A 27461-nucleotide genomic window follows, 5' to 3' on the forward strand; every position below is an offset into this window, starting at 1 on the left:
ATGGTCCAGCAGCTGATCCATGGAGCCTATGCAGCATGCAACAAGTGGAAGAGTTGAAGTGTTTGCTAAGAGTGTTACCAATATGGTTTTCAGCCATTTTGTACTCTCTAGTAGTTGTTCAACAAAACACTCTCCTTGTGTTTCAAGCCCTTCAATCAAATAGACGAATCGGAAACAGCAACTTCAAGATTCCTGGTGCATCTTATTCCGTCTTCTTAATGCTAAGCATGACCTTATGGTTACCATTCTATGATAGAATAGTTGTTCCATTACTTCGAAAAATTACTGGAAAAGACAGCGGCATAACAATCCTTCAAAGGATGGGAGTTGGCATGTTTCTGTCTATAATATGCATGCTTGTATCTGCATTTGTTGAAACTCAAAGAAGACACTTAGCTATAACAAATCCTATAGGAATTCAACCGAGAAAAGGCGCCATTTCATCGATGTCGGGTTTTTGGTTGATTCCTCAGTTAATTCTAGCAGGACTAGCTGAAACATTCGCTTCTGTTGGACAAATTGAATTTTACTATAAACAGTTTCCTGAGAATATGAAAAGCATTGGAGGGTCACTTTTTTATTGTGGCATGGCAGGGTCAAGTTATTTGAGTGCTTCTCTAATTTCAATTGTTCATAGAACTACATCTAAATCTGCAACAGGAAATTGGTTACCAGAAGATCTTAATAAGGGAAGATTGGAATTCTTTTATTATATGGTTGCAGCATTAGAATTGTTGAACTTTTTGTACTTTCTTACGTGTTCCAAATGGTATAAATATAGAGAAACTAGCAGCACTAGCATTGGTAAAGCATGAAAATATAATGATAGGTAGTGTATGAAGTTGTGCTCTTTTTAATATTGTTGTATGGATTGATCAGTATCCTTTTATTGTAATTGCAATATTCTTATAATAAATAACAAAAGGGTGGAATATAGAACAAAAAATAATTAAAATAAGAGAGTGGAAGGGGTATCAATTCATGTTTAGTGTGGAATTCTATTTGCATTAAAGTATTTTTTTTAACACATAATTAAGTCTTTATTTGATTGAGCCATAGACAATTGATATATTTACGTGACTTTGAAGCCAATTGCCCCAAAATAAAATATTGTTCTTTTAACATAATTAATGATATTTATTGTTTCATAATATAAGTTTTTTTTCAACATTTAATATTCATTAATGATTTATTTATAAAAATATCCTTATTTAATTCTCATTGAAAACATAAATTCTTTCTTTTTCTCATCAAAATTCGATATACATTAATGATTTATTCACAAAAATATCATATTTAATTCTCGTAGAAAACATAAATTCTTTCTTTTTCTTTCACTTATGATACATGTATTTCAAACATCTTTTTAATACACGTGAATTTTGTCGTCGAATCTTATAACTATATCAGACGAAGTACAATCAAAGCATCAATTAAGTCAAAAAAATCGTTCACCAAATAAGGCAAAAGTTTTCTGGACCTAGAAGTAAAAGAAACATAGGTTGACTCGTTCTCAGTATCGGACTCAAAGGGGAAACTTTAATATGTACCACAGTCTACTATAGACTAATAGGTCAAAAATATTTAAACTTCTAATCATTACGGATATGGTATTTTAAAAATAGATATTAATGGCTTTCTTTACTCTATGGTTGAAATGTGATTTAAATTATATTTATTTAATAAAAATGAAGAAAAATAAATATATATTTTATATTAAATTAATATCAATAAAGTTATTGTTTTATTTATGAAGATGAGAAGTACTGTAAATTATTATTTAAAAAAAATATTATTAATCGTCATTAGAATTTAAAATAATTTGTTAATATTAGTCCAACAATAAATTTTTTATAAAGATGATTCACAGTTGAACTCATCTGACTCAATTATAAACTCATAAAAATAAGATTTTAATTAATAGATATCACATTACGAAATAAAATTTATATAAAAAGAATATAGTGTAAAATTTATAAATAATTAATAAATATTTAAATATAACATATTTTTAAGATAATTCTACCAATATAGTGTAAAATAAAATATAATATAGTTTCATTCAAATACTAGTGATCGATTTTAAATGATGTTACATCATACTTAAATCAATAGACGTTGAGTTTGTTTGATATGATTTAATTTAGACTCGAACACACAAAAAATAAACAATTTAATTGATTTTGACTATATTTTTTAGTTTAATAATCGAATTAATGGTTTTAATTTTATATTCCTTGACAAAACTCACATCATATGCAAATGAAATTTAAGTTGAAAATACAGTGTATTTTTAATTAGGTTTTTTCGGTAATTTTGTTATAAATTTTTTTTTTAAATTGTTAGATCTTTTTTGCTGGCTATGACCATCCTATATTTCAATACACGTATAAAATAACTTTAACATTGATAATGCATATAAATTAAATCTAAAAAGATACATATGTAATTAATGTATTTCTCTACATAGATATTTATAGAGATATTTTAAAAATTAATATAATGAAATGTGAAATATAATTATATGTATTAGTATGTGCAAAACGTTTTTAAACTAAAGGTACATATATAAATTAAATCCTAAAAATACTATATCACTAATTTTCTTTTTGACAAAAGACACCTTTATCCTTAAATGTAAACTTCATTTGGAAAATTTTTAATTTCTAGATATGAGTCTCTTTCTAAATTACCAAATCCATTTATTTTACTTTTACAAAAAAAAAAAAAAAGCACTTAACTAATTTATTATCTTTTGGTATCATTATTTAACTAAAACATTAATTAAAGAGTAAATTTTGAAGATCCATATATAAAAAGAATAAATTTGTTCTTAAAAAGGGATACATTTAATATACTACCTAATTTGTCTTAATATGTGAAATCATCTAAATATATTTATAATGAGGGAAAAAGATTTTGTAAAAAAAAAAAAGGAAAAAAGTAGTGTATCACATGTTATTAGTTCCATAGTAATATTAATGATTAACTCCTGCTCTAGACGAAATATAATATATATTGAAGTTATGTAAAAAAACATTGAAGTGTATAAGTACCATAGCAGTAGCGTTATGAGATCTACGTTCAATAGTTAAAAATACTCGATGTGGTATTTTGATCATGGAGTTTTCTTTTTATTTGAACTAGTTTTTTGAGTTGAACTCTTCTTATATACTTAAATCATGATAATTAATGTTTTTGTTAAGATATTGGCTACAAAAATCTATAATGATGCATGTGGTTGTGGAGATTAGCTCTTGGAGGCAGTGGCAGTGTGTTATAAGTCATATATTGAGTAGATACAAACATTTAATGTGGTACTTAAATTATATACTTTCTCACCTACTGGATATCATATCTCGAGTATAACGGTTGAAATAAAAAAAGATTATTTTAATATTGATTTGCAAATCAATCTCATTATATATAGTGTTAATAAAAGAAATTGAGTGTTAAAAGAACTGTATATTGATTTAAAAAATTGATAAAATTAAAATAAACTAGATTTATATCTGTGCAATTGTTCATGGATAAATATATAATTTTATATAAAAAAATTACAGAATATTTAAAATTAAGTATATAAAAGAAATACTTTTAAAGTATGTTTGGATAAAATAATTTTTTGAGGTTATGTAATTTTAGAGTGTAATTCAAATTCTTTATGAAGTATTTTGTCAAAGTTAAATTTAGAGAATTTTAAATATTAACTTAAAGGTAAGAATTTAATATTCTTTCTTAACTTTATACAATATGAATATCAAACCTGCCCTATAAATTTTCAAAAAAATCGCCCTTTTTTAAATTTCATTTTTGCCTCAACACGTTAAATTTATAAATATGACCAAAATTATAAATAAATAAATAAAAAATAATTTTTCTATCCCAACAACACAATTTATTCATGAAAAAAATGCTACTGAAGCATTTTGAATTTCTTAAAACTTTTTATTCTCCAGAATTTTTTATTATTTCATACAAACACTCTTGGAGAATCAAGTTTTTAACACATAATAATAAGGTAGTTACAAAATTAAATTTAAAAATAATTTTTTTTATATGATAGAATATATGAGTAAAGGATCATGGTTAGTAAAAATAAAATATTTATAATTTTGCATGAATTACTTCATATGCAAATTATTTTAGTGTCTAATAAAATATTTAAAAGAATTTGAAAATATTTCAGCATGCAATCACCCATTTTAGTGTAAAATGGTATTTCAAAGAATTGTTAAAAATATTTCCGTACAAATTCAAGTCTTATCATTAGTGACATTGTCTTTAATTCCTTAAATCCAAAATTACAATATCGAGAAAAAGAAGCATGGTAAAAAAAAATCTTATAAATATTCAATTAAATTCAATAAAATTTATAATTAAAAAAAATGGTACAAAATATGATCGATCTATCAAACTGGAAAAAAAAAATAGTATTTATGTCGTTAAAATAACTTTTGTGTACCATTAGAGTAAACCTATAAAGAATGGAAAATAGTTAATAACCAAAGTATGAAGTATGTGAAATGCATAAATGAATTACATGTGGTCAACATTTCCTACTAATCTCAGTTTAATTCTTAGTCGTACATTGAACGTGAGATGATCATATTTTAAATTATTTGTAGATTAGATTTTAGAACTTAAAATACAACCATCCTGATGTCCATGTAATAATCAATATTTCAATCTAGAAAAAAGAAAATGTGAAGAGAAAAGAAAAGTAATAAAATAAACAAATAAGTAACCAAATATTTGATGAGAAAAATCATGTGTTCTAATCGCAAATGATAGTGATCGCACCGAAAGAAGAGATGATGAAGGTCTCAAGAGAGGAATGTACACAATACTAATTTTCAACTCTTAAGAAATAATTTCGAGCAAATTTTAAAGAATGTCAATCAACAATAAACTATCACATGATAAAAACTAATTTAAACATTTAAAAAAATAGTATTTAAAAATGAAAAATAATACAGAAAGAATGAAAAATATTCTAGTTGGATCATCACTTGTTAAATAAACGTGGTTTATTGATATTGATGTGATTTAGTTACAAACCAAAAAAAATGAATAGATAAATAATATAGTAGAACTACAAATAGAAATCGTATAATTAAAGTGCATAAATAAAGTTGGAGTGGCCCATATGCGTATAATTGATTAGTAAACTTCACAAGTAAAGAAAATAGTTTTGAACTTTTGTAACTCTGACAAATTCACCCTACTACTAAATGTGCAGCTCACCCGTTTACTCTCACAGTAAATTATGATACTATAGAAATAACAGAAGTTTGCGTTAAAAAATTATAGGTACCTATTAAAATTTCCACTTAACTAAGTCTTTATCTCCCATGACATGACGTTCTTTCCATCCAACTTTTATTTAATTTCCAAGATAGCATAAAAATGCACGCCTCTTGGTGTTGATCATGATGACTTTATGGAGAAAACATGACTATGTAGTTATAATAATAACAACAAAAAATATGCATAAATAGACCTCACAAAAGCACTCCTCTGTTAAATGCTCAAAACATACGGCAGAGTAAAATGTTACCAAAGTTAAAAGAGTTTCATCATTGCATTACATTATATATATATCCATCTCAGCAACATTAGGATGTAACCCTTTACAGTATATAATAAGTATGCAAATATATTATATATAAGCATATTCAGACTGTGTATGCTTGCTGAATGGTATCTATGTCAAGCCCCTTCAACCTCACAACTGATTCTACATGACCTTTCAGTGTATGAAGCTCTCTCAACCTGCACACAATTATTATTAGCAAATAACTAAATACATCAAACATGTATACATACATAGTACATAATTGTTGTTTATAAGAACCGACTTAATTTAAATATGAAATGCATGTTGCATTCATGAAAGACACATACACGTGATATGTCCTTATTCCCTATGAGAATTAATATAAGCAGTGGTACTATAATAGAACTATATGGTGATGCAAACCGAGCCAATGGGAAAATGAGTTGGCTACACTCAATATTTTGTGGCAGCTTATATTTAATCCAGCAAGCATGGAATGTGTAAATTCCAAACACTTACAAATTATTTAAAAGGTTACGTATGTTTTTAATCTGATAAAATACTCTCCTATCAAGTTTAGTCCTACAAAAAAATTTGTTTATGTTTAGTCTATATTGTTTGATGATTTTGGTGAAAATGTTGTCTATGTTTATTAGTCCTTGAAATCACTAGATTGAGAACTAAACACTGATGAAAATATTTATAGGTACTAAAAACATGTTTAACCAAAAACCCTTTTCCTGTAATATAATTTTGCAATATTTTGATGTTTATACTCCCTTCCCTTGACTTAATTCACCAAAATAATTAGTAATTGAGGGCGTGTAGATACCTTGCGATTTCGGCTCTCCTTTTAGCTTCCTCCGCCATTTGATTGAGTTCAGTGACATGTGTCCTCTCGGTGAACATCTTAGTGTCGGGTGGTTGTAATCCATGCAGCGTCCTTTGTGCATGTGCCCATTGAAGTTCCCTCTGTTCCTTCCCAAAGTCCTTTTGCCTTGTGAAAGCAATCTACAAGACATACAATTTATAAGCAGAGAGAAAAAAATAAAATATAAAACCAGCCTTGGATTAATTAACTCAAGAAACCAAATTAACTCAGTACTCACCCTTTGCTCAATAACAAGATCCCAAGCCCTTCCACTCAAAGCATATCGAATGAAAAATTTAATGAAATCGAGCGGGATGTAGAATATTATATTGTATAACCATATAACACCAGCCCAACCCCAACCTATCCCTTCAATCGCAGCAAAGCTCCAGCTAGCATAAACAGCAATCAAAGTGGCAATCTGCACACAAAAATCTATCATCGAACTTGATGTGGAGCAAAAACAATTACAACCCCGTAATAAATGGTTATAACGACTTACAAGTTGAGCAACGATAAAGGCAGCAACCAGCAATAAACCGGGACGCTCTAAATATGACCAACTTCGAGATCGAGTTACAAATATAAGAGCCTGACTAATAGTGCTCACTTGAAGATAGATTGCAGAGGCAAGCTTTCGGAAATCATCATGAGCAGCTTTTTCAAGAGTTGCAACCCCGAACACTCGCTGAAAACATATTAGACAAAAGATAAATAAATGGCCACCAAAAAACAATCAAAAGCCAAAAGCAGAATCCATGAAGCGCATAAACTGATGCTAACGCGCACAAAAATATCAGATCCTAATAGTAATGTTTCCTAGCGTAGCTGCCGTAATGGACAAAGCAACATGCATGGATGTCAAACACGTAAAAATTCAATACGACCAATTTTAATAAAACTGCAGAATGATCTGGGATCCAAGTCGTAGAAGACATACCGGGAAGAAATCTGTTTTGTATGCCACCCAAAAGAATATAACTGTCATCATTGCCAAGTAACTACCCAGCACGACGCCAGTAGTAAATATCTCTGATAGCTTCCAGCTATCTGGAAGAGGTGATGGTTTTACTCTATCTTTTGAAATTGTCATAATAGTACCTACAACGAAGTCAAAGAAATGTTAGTCCTGAATAAAAATTGGGATCACACGGAAGCATATGACAAGAGTAAAAGCAGGGATGCACAATTACAAAGAAAAGAAACAAACCGTCATTTAGGATGGCAATAATAAGCACCATAAAAGGTGGAAAGTCGAACTTCCATATGAGAGCCAGCAACATAAAACCAAGCTGCAAGCAGCATGTAGCAAACAGAAAATGTTAGATCCATCTAATACTTATGTCAAAACAATAATGCCATGTTAGGTAAAAATTAGATCTCAGATTTGCAAAATAATTCATTTACCACTATACGAATTGTAATTGAGACTGCATAAATCTGCACGAAAGAAGAAACATATGTGTCAAGATACGCACTCATAATACCCTCATTTCTCCATAATTAATGTAATTATGCAGGCGCAAAGGAGTAATATGGAGGAAAAAATTGTTGATAAATGAAATATTTAACAGTAAGTCGGTTAATTACTGTATAATTTTTCATTCTCTGGAAGATAGCTCGACTGGTCAAAACAGCACTTATAATAACACTAAGGCCAGGTTCTGTTAAAACAATATCGGATGCACTACGAGCTGCATCAGTAGCATCTGCAACAGCTATACCAATGTCTGCCTTCTTGAGAGCAGGTGCGTCATTCACTCCATCACCAGTCATTCCACAAATATGTTTCCTAGCTTGCAAGCGTTTCACGATCTCATACTTGTGCTCTAGCAAAATTCACAAACGAACTAATATGAGCAAAGAACCATGTAATACTTGATTATTATTACAACTAATCAATCATGTATCCAGTGCATGCCAAATAATAAACACAACATTAAATTACAATGATAATATAGAAGTATACCAGGAAATACACCGGCGAATCCATCAGCTTTTTCAATTAGTTCATCAACGGGTAAGGCAGCAATGGATTCATCCTTGTTTTGCCCGAGTAAAGCAGAGGAAGGATACATATTGGTACCCATTCCCAAGCGGCGACCAGTTTCCTTTCCTATAGCTAGCTGATCCCCTGATAAGGAAAAAGGAAGTTACATAAACAAAAAAGTTACGCATAGGAATTAATGCCGGACTTGGATTGCATCATTTTCTTGCATATAACATCTTATTCCCAATACTCAAACAAGTTATTACTCTTTCTGTCCTTTATTATAAGACTTACTTACAAAATCCACAGATATTAAGTAGTTGTAGCAATAAATTTGCAAAAATGTGTTAATTTTCCCTAACAATTATTGATATCACAAGAGACAGAGAGGAGGAAAATTAATTTATGTTTCCTAATTGTAAATTAAATAGGGGTGTTTTTGTAAAGAAATTATTAATGCATGTGAAACTTTGAAAAAAAATATATTTATTAAGGGACAAGGAATCTCTAGAGTGGAATTTATACTTAGGGACAAAGGGAGTAGTTATTAAGAACAGTTACTTCATTACTATCATACGCAAAAGTCAAAAGAACATGATGTCATATGTAATGGACCTGTAATCATTTTGACATTTACTCCAAGGTTCAGTGCCCTCCGAATTGTTTCTGCGCTATCATGTCTAGGTGGATCAAAGAGAGGCATAAGTCCAATAAATTGCCACGGACTTCCAGCACTCTCCTTCCTTCCATCTGGAACTTCCTATATAAAATAAAGAAGCCAACATAAACATTTCTAGTTTCTAGCTAAAAATATGAGTGTACAAATGCATCAATTGATTAAGCAATAAATCAATTACTTGGTATGCTACAGCAAGAGATCGTAAGCCACGCTCTGCAAACTTATCTATTACTGAATGAACTCTCCGTTCGATGTCTGTCTTATTGTGTGCCAGATTTAGGATCTAACAATCATGTTACAAATCACAATGAGAATGTAAGACCAAACAGGAAAATATTAACTAAAAATAATATGTAAACAATGTTACTTATTATTACCTGTTCTGGTGCACCTTTGCTTACTCTATGCATTTTACCCTCTTGGTCAATATAAGTCAGTGCTGTCCGCTTATCAGTAGGATTGAAAGGAAGAAAATGTACTTCTTGTATACCAGCACGTGCCTACGGCAGCAGAAAGTTTAATACGACAAAAAAACAGATTCTAGTTTGAGGGTTACAGCTAATAAATATGTCTGTAGAAAAATAACGGCGAATAGAATATCAAAACTTACCTCCTTTGGATCAGCCAGCATGCCAACTATGGCAGTATCTATTGCGTCTTGATTCTCAAGTCTTGAAGCACGTGCCGCCATCAAAACAACAGAATCAGCATCCACTCCTTTTGCAAAAACCTTATTGATTAAAATAGAAATAATTAGAACAAACGCATACAAAAAGGATAAAGATTAACCAGCAAACAACACCATTCGCTATCCAACCTCAACAAGATTCTTGTCAACTGTAAGCTTATTTAATGTTAGAGTCCCGGTCTTATCACTGCAAAGCACGTCCATGCCTGCCATCTCTTCAATGGCCGTCATCCTCTTTGTGATAGCACCCTGCTGAGATAGCCTGTGGGATCCAATGGCCATGGTCACTGACAAAACTGTGGGCATGGCAATTGGAATTCCTCCGATAAGAAGCACAAGGAGGTTATCAATTCCAGGACGATAGGGTCGATGTTGGATCGGATACATGACAACAATCTCGATAAGCATCCCCACGGCAATTGAACATATGCAAAAGTTTCCAATTGCAGTCAACACCTAATTAATATGACAGCAAGAGTAACGAAATCTGAATTATGAATATTGATTGGACTAATTAGACGGAAAGAACGAAAAAAATAATTCTACTCTCTCATGTTACCTTTTGAAAGTGACCAACTTGATTTGTAGTATCTACAAGATGAGCAGCTTTGCCGAAAAAGGTATGAACACCAGTAGCTATGACCACACCTTCAATCTCTCCTTGTTTACAGGTAGAACCAGAATACACGCCATCACCGGGGCCCTTTGTCACCGGCAGGGACTCGCCTGTAAGTGCAGACTGAAAAGAACAAAGAGCGAGAGGGTAATTGATTTTTGAACCATTAAGCATTTGATGGATTAAAACAGCAGAAACTATATGATATATATGTATATATATACGTAAAAGCCAAAAAAAGGTGTAAAAACAAAGAATCAACCTGATCGATTTTCAAAGGATCCCCTTCAAGAAGACGAGCATCTGCTGGAACAATATCTCCAAGTTTGATGCTGATGATGTCACCGGGAACCAGGACCGCAGCATCTTGCTCATTCCACCTACCATCTCGAAGAACCTTTACAAAAAACACTCATGGTAAGAATCTTTAAACTATTAAAAAAATAAAAGATTCATTAACAGATGTGAAGATTTAACGGCAACAGTATGAATATAAACGCACACAGGCGTAACCACATAGCAAAAAAAACTGAATTTAGACACCTTAGCTTTTGGAGCGAGACGAGCCATGAGAGCTGCAGCAGCATTACCAGCATTGTTCTCCTCAATGAAACTAATAGTTGAATTGATGATAAGCAAGGTAATGATACCCACAAAATCTTGCCAATCAGGAGCCTTACCCTACACAAATAAATTAAAAGAACAACAACAACAACTCCAAATAATCAAAATCAACCAACAAAATACAAGTAGACACACCCTAATAAGAAAAACTACCAAAACACTGAGAAAAACACACTCACCCCTCCATTTGCAAGTGCAATTGCCATTATAGCAGCTGCTTCCATAACCCAAGAGAGAGGATTCCACATAAATCCCAAAAACTTCAAAAACTTGCTCTCCTATACAACACCCAGAAAATAATTCACCATAAAAATTCAATCTTTTTTTCAAGTGGGACTCAACTTAATCATCAAATAGAAAAACAAAGAAAAAAAAAAGTACTCTCTTCTCTTCAAGCTTGTTGTAGCCAAAAATTGTCAGTCTCTGCTCAGCACCCTCACTGGTTAAACCTTCTCTGCTACATCTCAGATTCTCAAAAACCTCTTCAATGGGTATGTTCTCCTACATTCAAAAAAAAAAAAAAACATAAGACAACAATGAAGATAAAACAAAGAAGATAAGGTAGTAATGATTCAGATCTATGTTACCAAATCGACAGTTTCCTTCAGCACAGCTTCCAACATTTCAGGCTTATCTTCTTCACCCATGGTGTTGTTGTTCTTCAACACTCTTTGTTGTTCTCTCTTTCTATTCTATCTAAGCTACCAACTTTATCTCAATACAAAAAGCCGTTCATAAATTAGGAGTAAAGGTGCGTGGAGTGCACTAACCAAAACCAAACGTGACTCGGAGAGGTGGCAAAATATACATATTATTACAAGTAATAATAATATTATAATAATTAAATTAAAATATTCTAGGAAAAAAGAGTGTAAGGTTAAAGGTAGGAGTAGACAACCTAATTCTGACCCCAAAAACAAAGGTTTGAGTATCCGAATGATATAATTAAAAGTATTATAAAAGATCATGTATTTTAGTTCAAAATTATGATAAAATATTTTTATTTTTTTATTTTTTTATATTTATTGTCTTATGCTAATAAATGTTTAAAAATATTTATTAAAAAATAAATAAATAAATTCTTATAAAAAAAAAAGTTAAATAAATAAAAGATTACTTTTCAAAATTTCAACGTATTGAATGCATAATTTTAATATTTTCTTTTCTTTTTTTATTCTTTAATAAGTATTTTAATAATATTTATTAATATTTTTTATATTTTATTTTCAGATTAGTATAACACCAACCACTCTTCAAAATCCAAAAAAATACAAAATGGATAGCGTAAAAACACATAATAAATTATTTCTTTCAATTTTATTTATAATAATAAATAAATAAATAAAATAGAAGGCAGCACGTATATTTAATTTTAGGAAAAAGAGTCGTATCACTCAATCACTCTATTGACTTCTATAGTGAAAAAATAATAGAGAAAATAATATAATCGATATAATATATTGGTGATGTGATAGAAAAAATAATATAGATAAAATAAAATGTTAAATGAATATATAAAAATTATTGTTATACATATATCATTATTTTTAATTGTAATGAATTCATTTAAAAGAAATATGATTATTAATTATTTATAATTATCATGGTCGTCTATTACAATAAGTGATTATTTGTGTATTCACACATGTTAAAGAAAAATGTTTATCCTAATTAAGAAAACCTATAGTTGATTAGGCAGCCACATGTATGAATGATGTTGTAGTTCAAAAGCATACGACGTTTAAGGTGGCCTTCTATGGGATCAATAATGTATCGGCTAATTGTGTGAGGATAGCAATCAACTTTTGGGATTTGATGAATAAACCAATTAAAAACTTATGTTGATGGCAAGTGTTGATCTCTAGTAAAAAGAAGATAGGACTAATAATATTGGTTCAAATTTTTTTTTTAATGGAGATGTTTTGATTATGAGGTATTTGATAGTAGTTCGTTTAAGACAATTAACAATATAGTGAATCATGTTAATGAAATTCAGAGATAAGATAATCAAGTAATTGTATTTTTTAATATATGTATTGTAGACATTTTGAGTTACGCAGTGTCAAATGGTGAAACTTGTCTAAGTCTTCAAACACATCGTTGCACATGACATGTATATTTTGAATGAATTTTGGAACAAAAAAATTGATTTTATTGAAGTAATCTCTAAGTTCAAGAAAAAGACTAAAAAATTATAAATTACAACTAACTATGATCCTCGTGTTTTTTCTTTTAATCCTCTTTTCTATCAATGAAATTTTATATTATAAAAAAAAATATTAATATATTTATCATTATCATAAATATAAAGTAAAATTATTGATTTGAGAATGGTACAAACAATATTAATTAGATTGTATAATTGAAAAAACATAGATAATATTAAATTATAAATTTTTTTAAAAAGTGGATCACTACAAGTAAAAAAATTTTTTTTTCATTTATTATGGAATGAGAAGTCAGTAACTGTGTTACTTGGAATTGTGACCATTGTGTAGTGTAGTAGTGCATTCTTAAAACATATACTGTCATACACAAATTCTTTAATTAATAATAACTTTCTTTACCCTTTTCTTTTGTTTCTTTCTTAAGTAATTGAAATTTGCAAATGCAAGCAGAATGAGATAAAGACAGGTTAGATGGGTCCTGCTCTTGCAAGTTTGAATACTTCACTACTTGAGTTTTGGTTTAGGTGTCTAAATGTCTGTTCCAATAATTTGTTAGATTATTTTTCTTTTTGTTTTAATAAGGGCATCAACATTTTAAAATTTCCTTTTCCAAGAAAAGAAACATTTTTTAAATATAATAACAGTTACAGTTTTTTTTTCTAATTATTAAATGAAAGTTATATATACGATCTGAAGTTACAAAAATAAAAGTTTGACTATTTTCTTTCTCTTTTTTTGAGATTTTTTTTTCTTCTTTAATTTATAAGAAATGATTATTTGGCACAAATCCACATCAACACTACATTTTCATACAGTTTTTGGTTTTTATAATTATTTGGTATAGTATACCATTTAGTGTGGACAAATTAGCAAAATTAGCAATTAATTTAATCTTATTTTTGTTTATATTTAATTTTTTTGTTTTAAAATAAATAATAAGTTATATCATAATTAACTCATACAATTGTGAAATTCCGTATAACCTAACAATATCGGCATTTGTCATTTAAACTATAATTTAAAAATAATTATATTTGATATTTGATGAAATATTCATTACTACTACTTTGATAAAGTGGACATTATTGATTTGAGAACCGTGCAAGTAGTATAAATTATAAAATACAAATACAAAAAGTAATTAATATTATATTGAAAAACTAAAATAAAAAGATAATTCATTTTGAGACTTATCATACTTGAGTGCATTATATTATGTGTTTTTTTCGTATAATTCTTACCTTAACTAATTATGATTTACTCAAATTCATATTTTTTTTAAATGTTTATAATCACAAAAAATATATATTTTAAGTTAAAAATCATTAAAAAAAAATTAAATATGCACTTAATTTTTTTTTTTTACAAAATCACTTGTTATGCGATTAAGAGAGTAACTTTTTATAGTTATTTATTATATAGTATATTCATTTAATGAGAGTCGTGTTCCACTTTAATTTTAAGTTGGTGTTATAGTTTTCACTTTAATTTTAAGTTGGTGTCATAATTTTTTTTAAACGACAAATATTAATACAATTAATATTTTATTGATAGTAAATATTGAGTTTTCAACCTCTTTTAACAATTAACTTATTAAAGTTTCATCTAACTAGTATCAAAGATGTTGGAATTCAAATATAATTGTTTCTCTCAAATTCTTAACACAAGTCAACTTTATAACTCCTTGGTTCTCTCAAATTCTTAACACAAGTCAACTTTATAACTCCTTTGATATCAAAGTTTGTTGTCAATAAATTCACATGACCATATTTTATTCGACCGCCGTTGTCATGTTTAAGATATGCTATATGAGTTTGAATTGTGTTAAAAGTATACACTAAATTAATTATAAATATGAGATTCTTCACTTGATAGGTCTAATATAAATTCCAACTGTAATTGTAAAAATAAAGGAGGAAAATCTCAAAGATGAAAAATAAATAAATAATATGAAAATTGCAATTTTTTATATAAATATTTGAAAATATTTATTCTAAATGTTGAATCAATTGTGAACATATATTTTTTAATATTCACGTTCTTAAAATAACTAACCAAATTCGAAACAAAGTTATATATATAAAAAAATTATACACTTTTGATATAAAAAAAGTTACGATGTCTATAGATTTAATTCACTCGTATATATACTGATAGTTATAAAGTAAAAAAAAATATATTTGATGATTAGGATTGATTAATAGTAAAATAAATCACGTTAACAAAGTATATAAACAAAATCCAAAAGAAATTATAAAAAGAAGTTTTAAAAAATTATGGTAAGTATGCTTTTTAGAATTAATAAATGACAGGAAACAAATTAAAATTTAAAGAATACAATTCACAATAATCATTTATGTAACATTAATCAAACCATCACAATAACTCTGTTTTTAATTATAAGTCTCATTTCAGAAAAAATTAACTCTAAATATAAGTACTATTACAAATTGTTAGGTGCTTTTATTTATTTTTTAAATATTTAATTTATTATTTCTCTTAATTTATCTTAAAAAATAAAAAAATCATATTAAATGCATTCATAAATTCATAAATAAAGGATATTTTAGTAACATTAACACACAAAAATTGAGACATTGAAATTACTATTTTTTTTTAATATACATAAAAAAGACAATTGTGACTTTTAATTTAAAACACATGTAGTAGAGAATTGTACAAAATAATGAACACGAAAAAGATATAAAATTTAAGAATTGATTTTTTTTTTTAATAAAGGATGAAAAAGAGGGGGGAGGGTTGAAATAGAAAAGTATGAGATTGGATTTGTTTTGATCCTTTTTGTAAAAAAGAGATTTGTTATTTTCCTATATGTAGTTTTTTGTGAAAGAAAAAGAAAGGGAAATGGATATGTTGTATGTGGTGCGGTGCGGCACAGTAGAGAAGGTGGAGGCTGGACCATTTGCCTTTAATCTCTCTCATGCACATGCCTACACTTATTTATATATTATATATATATATATTTTTTTTTTTATTTTTTTTTTTGAGAAAGGATAGATATATATCATAACAATATACCACTGTTTTCTTTTTTAAAGTAAATTTAAAGTTGTACTAACGACTTCACTTTACTTGAAAAGTATTTAGAGTTTAAAAAATCATCCACGGCATCCATGTAAAATATAATTATAATTCTATTTATTTTTACATTAAATGATCATTTAATCTGTATCGATTCGTTAAATAAAAATTTGAAAGATGTATTTATTTATTTAATTTTATCGAATAAATTTTAATTTAATTGTTGTTTTAGCTTTAAAGATCAAAAGAATTATTTATTAAAATTTTTCGTTAAAATATAATTTTGATCTTTTTATTTTATAAGATCTGTAATTTTGATTTTTTATTTTTTTTTTTGCGCAATTTTGATCTCAATTTTTAAAGTTATTGATATTTAGTAGTGATGACGTGGAAAAATTACTATGATGTGAAATTAAAATTTAATTTTAAATTAAATATTATCATTTGAGTAATTTTTAAAAATAAACTTTAAAAACAATTCTTTATAAAATTCTGAAAATAATAAAAGAATACTTTTTTGTGTTTTACAAATTTCTTAATAAAAAAAAAGTCACAAAATTATTTACTTTTCTTTTTTTTTAAATTACTTTTATTTGCTTTAAAAATTATTTTTTTAAAACAATTGATTTTCATAAATTTTAAAACACAATTTTTTTCTTAATTTTTAAATTAACAAGATTTATGGTCATATTTTCTATATCGTTAGTACTCTATTCAATTCACCGATAACAGGTGTTCTTATATGATTTGATAGGATGGCACCAAATTTAGTAATGTTTTTTCAAAAGAAACTTTCTCTTAAATAGTGGTTAAGTTTACCACCATATTTTATTTATCAAACTAATTAAATCAACATTAATCGACTAAATAACACTTACGGTCTTTGACCTTAATTTTAATTAATATTTTTTTTTTCTATTATTTTAATTTTAAGTGACAATTTGATCTTTTATGTTTTAAAATATCGATATTGTTATTATTTTTTTATAAAAATTCAAAAAATTCAACAAAAATTTCAAATAAAACTCATAAAATTAATTATCATCTTCAACATATGAATTTCAACTGTAATAAGTTAATTGCATCAATTGTTCATCAAATTTCAACTGTAATTGCATTATATTGAAAATAATTATTAATTTTATGGGTTTTGTTTTAAAATTTTGATGAATTTTTGTAAAAAAAATAATAATATTGTTGACATTTTAAAACTTAAAAGATCAAATTGTAACTTAAAATTAAAATAAAAGATTTAATCGGAAAAAAAAAGATAAATAATTAAAACGTTAACTGAAATTAAGTTAAGTGATCGCAAATGCCATATATTTAGCCTTAATAATTTAACCGATTCAAACTAATTAACACAAGGCAAAATTGTAGATGATGTTCTTTAACTTCATTTTAAATTTTAATATATATTTTAACTTTTTTTAGATGAAAACATTTCTTTTTCTTTTTTAAATGACAACCATATTGGACCTTTAATGACTTTTCGTGCAAAATTGTGAAAAAATGACTTTATTTGAAGTGTAGTTAGCCAATATACTTTTATTTTGTAATTATGATGTTATTTTGGCCTTATTTTGATACTTGAATGTTATTTTAGCTATTATTCAATGGATGAAAAGATTTTAGTTTTATTCCGTCAAAAAATATAAGAAATTTTGTTTTATTTATAAATTTTTCAAAACATTTGATTTTGGTTATCGCTGGTATTAAATAGACGTCTTTAATTTTATGACTCTCATTTTGTTTTTGGTGTCTCTCTTTATTCTCAGCCATTTAATATTTTTCTTAACTTTCCAATACCATAAATATCGTCTCAATCATAATCACATCTCAAGATACAACCTAAACAAGGGACAAAATGTGCAATCAACCATCTATTCCCCTTTGAGTCCTAAGTTGTGTGTCAGATTGATCTTGTTGTTACTTGTATCATTCACAATAGCATGAATTGAGTTTGATTGGACAAGGGAAATAAGAGATTTATTGAAACTCTTCGAAGGAACTCTTACTATGAGAGTTATATTAAAAATTTGAATGTGTCCACTTTTACTTCAAAATCGATTTAAATTGAACCGTAAACACTCCTTCTCACATCTTTCTGTTCTATGCAATCAAACATACTCTCGATAAAAATGTTTTAAAAAATAATTGCATTTACTTCTTATCATATAAATTAGTGAAACTCTTTTATTTTTGTCAAAAGTAAAACTCAAATGTATGTCAAATACAAGTTGTGTTATCATGCTCTAATAGCGAGACCAATCCCTTGGACTTTTATCTCCATGATAATGTTTTTTAATGATTTTATTTAACAAGTGCCATAGACAAGTTAGCATTTCCCTTATTTATTTATAATAAACCATTAAGTTAGTTCATGAACTATTATTTTATTTATAAATTAATTCTTAAACTATTAAAATTTATTAAAGGTCGCTAAACTATTCTTTTGATCCAATTGTTTAATTCCACTGTCTATTTTTTTTGTTGAGATATTTGTTAATTTACTATATTTTATATTTTAATTGTTTAGTCCTTAAATCATAATTTTAAATTATGGTTCGTGATGTGGTCTGCAATTTAAAATAATACTTTATTCTATTAAAATAAATCAATACAATCGTTAATTAAAATAGCATAACAAACAACTCAGATCATCATCTAAATGAATAAACCAACAAGCACACAAGTTCAACAAACGAATTAAATCAATACACCAGTTATTCTTTCAGGTATTTTTGTTGAGGTCAACATCCATCTTGACATACATCCAAATATAAAAATTAACATAGAAACTAAATAGTTAAATTAGATAAATAAAATTGTATGTCCATCCAATTAAGCCTATGGTGATGGCAAGAACAGCTGGTAGGATTGCATGCGCATGCCTTGTGCTTATGCTTAAATATGAATAAAGACAGTAACAACGATACAAAGGTAGGTCCCAAACACATGTGTGATAGGGTTGATTGGGTGACATGCATTTAATTTAATAGAGGTTTTGAAGCCCACATTAACAAACAACAATTTGGCCACCCAAAACATCCACCAAAATTATCATCACTTCACATGATATTGTCAGTCCATCCATCTCAACAAGGTACAATTCCGTACTGTGTCGTATGGCCTTCAAGACTTTAGATTTTGCCCAACTTAACCAACTTGTGATTATTATTATTAGCTTAAATATTTTATTTCAACGTGGAACCTAATACTAATATCTTAGGGATGTCATTGAGTTTATGATAATATTTATTGTTCTATAAATTATTACTATAATTTTATGCATGCATTACATTTTTAAAATATATTTATAATTAGAAAACTATAACAACTAAACTTTAGTTAAGAAAAGGGAGATGATATCATCTTAATTTAACTAATTTTTTTTATGCCTTCATTAGGAATCACCGTTATAAATATGTTTGCTTATTATTTTATTTGTTTTACTTGAAAGCACCATTATTCATTACTTTAATGTGTTTTTTTTGTTTTTCTACAAAAGTTACGAAAAGAAAATGACACGAATCAAAAGTATCTGTAATTTTTTATTAAATCAATTAATTATATCTTTTTATAGATTATTTATTGAAAATTTCAATAGATGGATTTATTAGAATTAATTGTGAATGTATCTATATGAATAGAAATAAAATTACACCGGTGTGATATTTGAATATTGTTGCATCACTAAATAATTTTTTTTATCAAATATTTATATTATAAATATCACTATTAAATTAAAAATTTATATTATATACATTATTCTTATAAATTTTAAAATAATTTAATATATTCTTAAAATACATACAAAATATCTTAGTGAAATAATTTATCTTATGATGTTATTATCACTATTATCGACATATTCTTTTATCTATTTTAAAAAGAGTTGTTTGATATCATCAATCGCAACTATCTTTTTTATTTTAGAAGATTTAGAACAACATAATCTTTTAAATTTTTTAATAATTTTTTTTGTGGATTTCGTTTTCATTAAATTGATCGAAAACACTAACAAGAAATATATGAAAATATTGAAATGGTATAAATTAGAGTATTATATACATAGATTTGTGTATAAATAATTTGTTATGTATAAATAGATTTGTGTAAGATTTCGGCATATTTATATATTTGTGTACATATATAGATTTGTATATGTAATTAGCTTTGATGTGTAAATAAAAATTGGGAAGAATGATGTTGTATGTTCTCGTTGTTTAAATAATAAAAAATAAATTAAAAAATAATAATACTTTTTATATCGATGGTTAACAATTACTGATTAAAGATAATTCCTAATCTTTAGCTCAAACTTGGTATTCGTGATCTAATTTGTCTTATAACTAATTTTTGGCGAAAATAATCGTATATACCTTAATTCACGAGAACATAATTCAATTCCCTTTTTAATTGCAATAAAGAGTGGGGTTAGTACTCTATGCATAAAGGAATCGTTGTACTGAAAAATCATTTCATTGGAGATATGACATTCACAAAAAGGAATTGCTTTCTGTAAGTGTAAGTAGAATCATGGGGTTACCTTTTTCTGAAAACATGTCTCTATCACTCTTCACACTACTCTTTTCCTTGTGACATTTCATGCTATATATGATATGATCTTAGTAAAAATGTCTTTTAACCCTTTAATAAAAATTCTCTCTACCTTTTTGTTAACTAACAAAAATATGTTCAGCCGGTTAAAAGTGATAGAATAGACTCTACAAATTTTAAATCGTTAAAAATTTAAAAAAAAATTGTAAAAAATTTATATCATTAAAGTTAATAAATATAAAGTTAAAATACTTATGTATAAATATTTTGATTTAATTAAAATATTTATACATCTAAATTTGTTGCTTGACAACTAAGTTACTGAACTATAATGGATCTATTTGATCTGTAAAAACAATTAAAATTCTCTCTACCTTAAATTCAACGAAAATTAAATAATTAAATAAATAAATAAGATGAATCTCGAAAGTTCGTCAATTCTGAAAAGGAAAACCCTATTGATGTCCGTGTCATAAAAGTTAAAACAATAATTAAAGAAAAGAAAAATACTATTCATAGCACTGGCTTGGTGCTAATAATATTGCTTAAATTGATTTTCTAACATGGCCAATATATTCTTTTTTGTGTGAAACAGAATCTTGAGTCAAGGAAAACAATATTTATTTGGAAAAGGCAATCGTACCTCATGATTGTAAACTTGGCTTACGTATCACATAATAATTATGCGTAAACTACACTTGGAATCTGGTCAGATCAAATTTATTTGCATTGTTCTTTCAACATTTTTTTAAAATTTATTTAGACGGTTATTTTATTTATATTTATTATTACTTTTGTCTTTAAATATATAATTATTTTTAGATTTTTCTGTGTCTCTTTTTATAAGATTATGTTTATATTATAATTGTATTAATTATTTATTTATTAATTTAATTATAATTATATTATATATTTTTCAGTAATTTGTAATAAATACTATAATGTAACTATAAGTTAATTTTCATTTTTTAAAAATAAATAAGTAAGATAATTTAAATTTACAACAAATTTAATATTACAATCTACTTTATTATTTTTTTTTATTTTGTTAACGAGGTCTTATTTATAAGTACAAATGTAGTATGTTTTTACAATTATTTTGAATTTTAAATTGTAACCACTGGAAAACTAGCAAATACCAAATAATCAAATAATGGAGAACGAGCGATGCTAAATAATAAAATGATAGAAAACGAGCGACACCAAATAATCAACTTGTGATCATTCAAACCTCATTAGAATTAGAAAAGTGGGGACAACAATCAAACTTCAAATCCCAAAACATATCATTAAAAAAGATTTGACTTCTCTAAAATGAGAAGTGGGTAAAGTTGATGAATCAATAATTAATATTATAATCATAATTGATCATGCACATACAAATAATATCAATTATTTATTTAATGAATAGTCGATATTATTCACTCAGAATAAGCTAAATCTCATTAACAATTCATTTGATATAGGAATAGGACTTCAAATTAACAAAGAACCATTCGCAATTTATTTACAGATTATGGATTCTTTCAATCTCAACGATTGATTAAAGAACCTGTTATTATGATTTCGAATAAGCCGCTATGGTGAATTTGGTAGACACTCCGCTCTTAGGAAGCAGTGCTAGAGCATCTCAATATAATTTAAATTGTTTGTTCTCAAATCAATTGTTGAGATCTATTATAGCGTGTAACTACAAGTAAATTTTGCAGCATTGAAAAAATTATTATAAATAATATTGACATCAATGTTCATTTTACAATTGTCTTATATGAGATTTGAACTTTATCTCTTGAAATTTTATTATCAAATTCTTATCAGTAAACTAAAACTTCAACAACATTAATATATATTTTTAATATGTCTTTCATCGTGAAAATATATCACTATTTGATTTTATTATTGTAAAAATTGTTTTTTTTTTTTTGACAAATAAACTTTGTATTTAGTATTTGTTTATTTTGCTTTAGTCCTAGTAAAATTTGTTCATATTAAAATTAGTTTATGTTATATATTTGTAATATTCATTTTAATCCTTATACAATTCATGTTCATTATGAAGGAAATAAAATCAAACATTCTATGTAGTACACAAACTAATTCTAATATGATCAAATATTATGTATACTATAACAAAATAAAATGATCAAAAGCAAAAAGGTGTAGACTTGCAAAGATTTTAAATAAAACCTTTTACATGGACTAGGAGAAAAAAAGCGATACTTCCTCTAACATAAAATATAAACAAAATTAACACATATTTTTTATAATTAAATATAGGTGTTTCAAACTTTGTAAGTTAGTTGCAAAATCGGTCAACTTCTCACAATAAATGATAATCTTTACTAAAATGCTTATAGCTTAATATGGAACCAGCTACACTCAATATACGAGTACGTATGGGTATTTTTGCTAATTTTTAATATCAATATACAATCATTTTTTAGAGTGCATAATGCATCGAAAAAGTAAAATAATTTTACAATGATATTTAATTTTAACTATTTATTATGTCAAATTACATTGTATAATTTTTAAAATCAACTACAATTATGTAACTATTTGATGTTGTTTCGTGTTACGATTGGATGCTGTTTTTTTTATTTATAATAATCCTGATACTTTTTTAATAATGAAACCGGTGTGGTTCATACGAAGACTTTGGGTTCAAGCCTAATTGGGCTCTAAAATACGTCATTCCTAATGCTCTTGGGCCATTCGGCAAATGGTTCTAGATTTGGAGTAACGAAGTAAAGTTTGACAAAATCACGAAGTATGTGTTGTGATTAAATAATTATTATTTAAATAAAAATTGACAATTTAAATTCTTCAATTGTATTTATTTTATTTATAATTTTTTTATTTGAGTAGACTAATAATATATTTTTATTTTAAAATTTAGTTATTTGGATATAGTAATTAAATAAAACATAAAAAAATATAGAAAATAAGAGCTTATTTAGAGTTGAGTCACCATTATAAATTTCAAAAGTTTTAATATAAAATTTAAATATGAAAATAAATTGGTTCGAAATGAATTTTTTAAAATATTGAGTCAAATTTGAAATTTGAGAATAGGTTGAGAGTACAATCAACAAAAGTTTAAAAATATATAGGGACTAGTTTGGAAACTTAAAAAAGTAAGGACTTGTGTACAACATTTAAAACATATAAGGGTCAATCTGTATAATTTAAAAAACTATAGAGACCTATATAGATTTACATTTTATAGAGTAAAGAAGCAATATTTAACACACTTTTTTTTTTTCTTCTTCTTGTTTTTTAATGTACTACTGAAGTACACGTGATTCTGCACGAGTATTGCAACGTTAGTATATTTTTCTTTCAAATAATAGTTAAAGATCATAAATAAAAAACATATTATATTATTTATATGCGGGATAGAGAAAAACTCTCCTAATTTATTATAATTGATAATATGACAAATTAAATTGAAATTAGTAATGAGTGCAAAATATTTGATAATGACCTAATCGTATCGTGTATTTTTGTATATATAAATGAAAAATATTCGTCTCATAATTTTTTTTTAATATTTATCAATAATAAATATTGATTTTCTAATATTTATTAGTGACAAATAATTTTATTTTAAGTAATTTATTAGTTTATAATTTTGTATCTCATGATTTTAATGTTTATCATTAAAAATACTTGTCCCGTGTTTTTATTTGTATTATTGAAAATATTTTACTCATGAGTTTTTATATTTATCAATGATAAATATTTTAAAGTAAGTTCTTATTGTGCTTCTTCTTTTTAGTTTATTAATATTTCATTTTTCTCTTATTATTATTAGAGATTAAGAATTATACACTTTTAGTGTAAAATTATTTTATATTGACAATCAATTACAGTTTTTATTTATTAGAATTGTTTAATATATTTATGGATTTATAAAATATTTCCAAATCTTATATTACAAATAAATTAAAGAGTCTTTTCAATTCTTGATTATAAAATATCATTTAAAACTTTATAAATAATATTTTAAAATCTACACTCCTATAATATCTCTTTGTATAAATTCATTTATTGTTAAACTCCACATTACCTTATTTGTTGAATATTACAACATTCATTTCATCACAAAGTTTGAGTATTGAGAAATCAACAACCATTAAGGTAATACACATTGATAGTACAACTTTTATATTTTATATTTACACATCATTGTTTTTTCTTTGTTCTTGGGTTCAAGTATTTGCTATATTTGATGATGTTTATTTTCTTGTTCTTCTTCTTCTCTCCATATGTTCATTGTCTTTTATGTAAAGAATCATTCAAGTCTCAACATTTTCTATCTTGATATTTATTGTGATATCTCTTCTACTACTTTTTTATTTTATTTTATGATTTGCACATGTTTGTTGATAGAACATTTTATTTTTAACGGATAATAATATTACACATATTGATAGACACATGTCTTTTGTGGTCAGAAAAAACAATCCTTGTTTTTCGCAGCTTATCTTTATTTTTATTTTTTAATCACATAACATGAGAGAATTAAGAAATTGAGATGGATTATTTTTTAAAAAATATTTTAGTAATATAGGTATTTTTAAAATTCTTGTTTTTTTTTTCACTATAAATGAAGTGCACAAAGTTTCCTATCTTGGGAGTTAATTAGATTTGCGGCGCTAGCTAGTTGTACTTAGATACATGTGCTTTTGCATATGTAAGGTAAATATTTTACATGTTGATGATAAAAATTGTTACGATGTTTAAGTCATAGTCTGATTAACAAGAAACTAAAAAATAAACACGATTGTGATTGGAGATATATAACTAGTACTTGAATCAAAGATTAAAATTTAATAAAATTTAAAACTAATACAATAAATATAAGATGAAGATGAAATTTGACATAATAGAATAAACAAAAAACAGTAATAAAATCACAAAAAATTTACATATTTACTTCTCATCTTTCTGATCTCACGAAAAAGATTACTAATATCATAAAATACAAATTTTAATTTATTGATAAATTAGATATTATTTTTAATATAAAAATCTTTCCACCCCTTACAGATATTAATAAGGATATTTAAAATAAAAATATAATTTGTCAAAAAATCAAAAAATAATTTGTAACAAAGTTATTTAAAAAAAAACATAAACTACTTAAATTAATTAAAGTTCAATATAAGCAAATCATATTTTTTTTATTTTAATTATTTTCTAAAATTTAAACAAACAGATAAAGATATCTAAAGTAATAATTGTTCAAAAAAAATTATATAAAATAATATTAAACAACAAATATATATTAAGTATTATTTACTGTAAGTAATATATTTGTATTAGAAATACCTAAAAAAAATTTAAGGGGTGTATTTGTATTCCAAGAATAAGATGTGGTTGATTTGAGTGATAATAACTCAAACATATTAAAAAAAACATATTGGGTGTATTTGTATAGTGTTATTATTACTATTTATAGTTTGTATGATACTTTTATTTCAAATTGAGATAGATAAATTATGTTCCAAGTTGGCACCGCAATTTCAACTTTAATAACTTCAAGATTGGAATCTCAAACCTCCCTATCTAAAACGAACATGCATTGTTATTTGTTGGATATGCCTTTTGGGCATTTTCATGATTTCATGTGTTGTTGACAGAAACAATGGATTGTTCAACTAATATCTATAACGAGACCAATTATGCTATATTGTTTTTGTTTAATTTTTTGTATGTATTTTGTGTTAAGGAAGTTTACATTAAAAGAAATCAATTATTAAAAAAATTATATTTATAAACTTATATAATTAATTATTAATAGAAATTACATTGAGTTATTGACCTCGCTTGACACAAAATAATAAAAGATCAACAATAGATTCTAGATCCATATGTCAACTATGGAGAGTAATATTAATATTATAACATTATTATTATTATTATTATTATTATTATTATTATTATTATTATTATTATTATTATTATTATTATTATTATTATTATTATTATTATTATTATTATTATTATTATTGTTGTTGTTGTTGTTGTTAAACCTTCTCTTTAAAGAAAAGTTATAAAAAAAAATTCTTAAAAAAAGAAGCGCCTCCCTATCCTTTCATCTTTGATCACATCTTCAAAAACAAAATTTAGTTAGTTGCACAAGAAATAGAAAATGGGAGATAGTTTTGGAAAAAAATTCTAGTAGATAAGAGATAAAGTGGAAGGAGTTTTGGAAAATTTTCATCTTTTTGTTGTTGAGACAAATCTAACAATAGTAAAAATCTCAATTTTTTATAACAATCATTTCCATTACTAACAATTATGTTTCTTTTTACAATAATCCATATTGAATTTATACTTAAAAAATGATAGTTTCATAACGATCTATTTCATTACTAACAATTGTCTAGTATATGATTGTTATTTAGAAATTTATCTCATGTATAATAGTTTAATATTTTCAGTGATAAATAAATTATTTAGTGCATAATAATTATTTTAAAAAATTTACGCTTAATTGCAATTTTCGTCCCCTATTTTAGCTGAATCGCGAAAGTAGTCTCTTCATTTTGTTTTTCTCTAGTTTTAGTCACTCAAACAGAATTTTTGTCCAAAATTTGATTAAATTTCATTTTTTAAAGCCGTATTACGCCATTTATGATCATATATTTC

General features: G+C 26.0%; 2 protein-coding genes across 2 annotated transcripts in view; one reads left to right on the forward strand and one right to left on the reverse strand.

The window, feature by feature from the left end:
• The window catches only part of LOC101495170 (protein NRT1/ PTR FAMILY 2.9-like), a 4361-nt gene extending 3502 nt beyond the window's left edge, over positions 1 to 859 (forward strand). Inside the window, exon 5 of the mRNA XM_012718130.3 lies at positions 7 to 859. Coding sequence (XP_012573584.1) covers positions 7 to 815 — 809 coding nt within the window. The 3' untranslated portion in view covers positions 816 to 859. The remainder of the gene's footprint in view (positions 1 to 6) is intronic.
• A 4695-nt stretch (positions 860 to 5554) lies between these two features.
• On the reverse strand, positions 5555 to 11807 carry LOC101495496 (ATPase 4, plasma membrane-type). Its single transcript, XM_004508732.4, has 20 exons — positions 11616 to 11807; positions 11410 to 11529; positions 11208 to 11306; positions 10948 to 11085; positions 10667 to 10801; positions 10348 to 10527; positions 9918 to 10244; positions 9711 to 9830; positions 9478 to 9600; positions 9279 to 9383; positions 9037 to 9181; positions 8401 to 8565; positions 8022 to 8260; positions 7839 to 7871; positions 7642 to 7723; positions 7372 to 7532; positions 6934 to 7119; positions 6670 to 6852; positions 6393 to 6571; positions 5555 to 5775 (listed from the first exon to the last, which is right to left on the reverse strand). Exons 1-20 carry the CDS (start codon positions 11673 to 11675, stop codon positions 5679 to 5681), a joined length of 2877 nt encoding a protein of 958 aa, XP_004508789.1. The 5' UTR covers positions 11676 to 11807; the 3' UTR covers positions 5555 to 5678.
• Between the last annotated feature and the right edge of the window lie 15654 nt (positions 11808 to 27461).

Source organism: Cicer arietinum, chromosome 7 (assembly GCF_000331145.2).
Source record: "Cicer arietinum cultivar CDC Frontier isolate Library 1 chromosome 7, Cicar.CDCFrontier_v2.0, whole genome shotgun sequence".
Lineage (NCBI taxonomy): Eukaryota > Viridiplantae > Streptophyta > Magnoliopsida > Fabales > Fabaceae > Cicer > Cicer arietinum.

Excerpts from the sequence above, each read along its gene's own strand:
- LOC101495496 (XM_004508732.4), bottom strand. The coding sequence starts at position 11,675 with ATGGGTGAAGAAGATAAGCCTGAAATGTTGGAAGCTGTGCTGAAGGAA. Across the intron at positions 7,533-7,641 it reads TATTGCCATCCTAAATGACG|GTACTATTATGACAATTTCA; the intron begins GTTTGTTTCTTT and ends ACTTCGTTGTAG. Across the intron at positions 5,776-6,392 it reads AGGAGAGCCGAAATCGCAAG|GTTGAGAGAGCTTCATACAC; the intron begins GTATCTACACGC and ends AATTGTGTGCAG.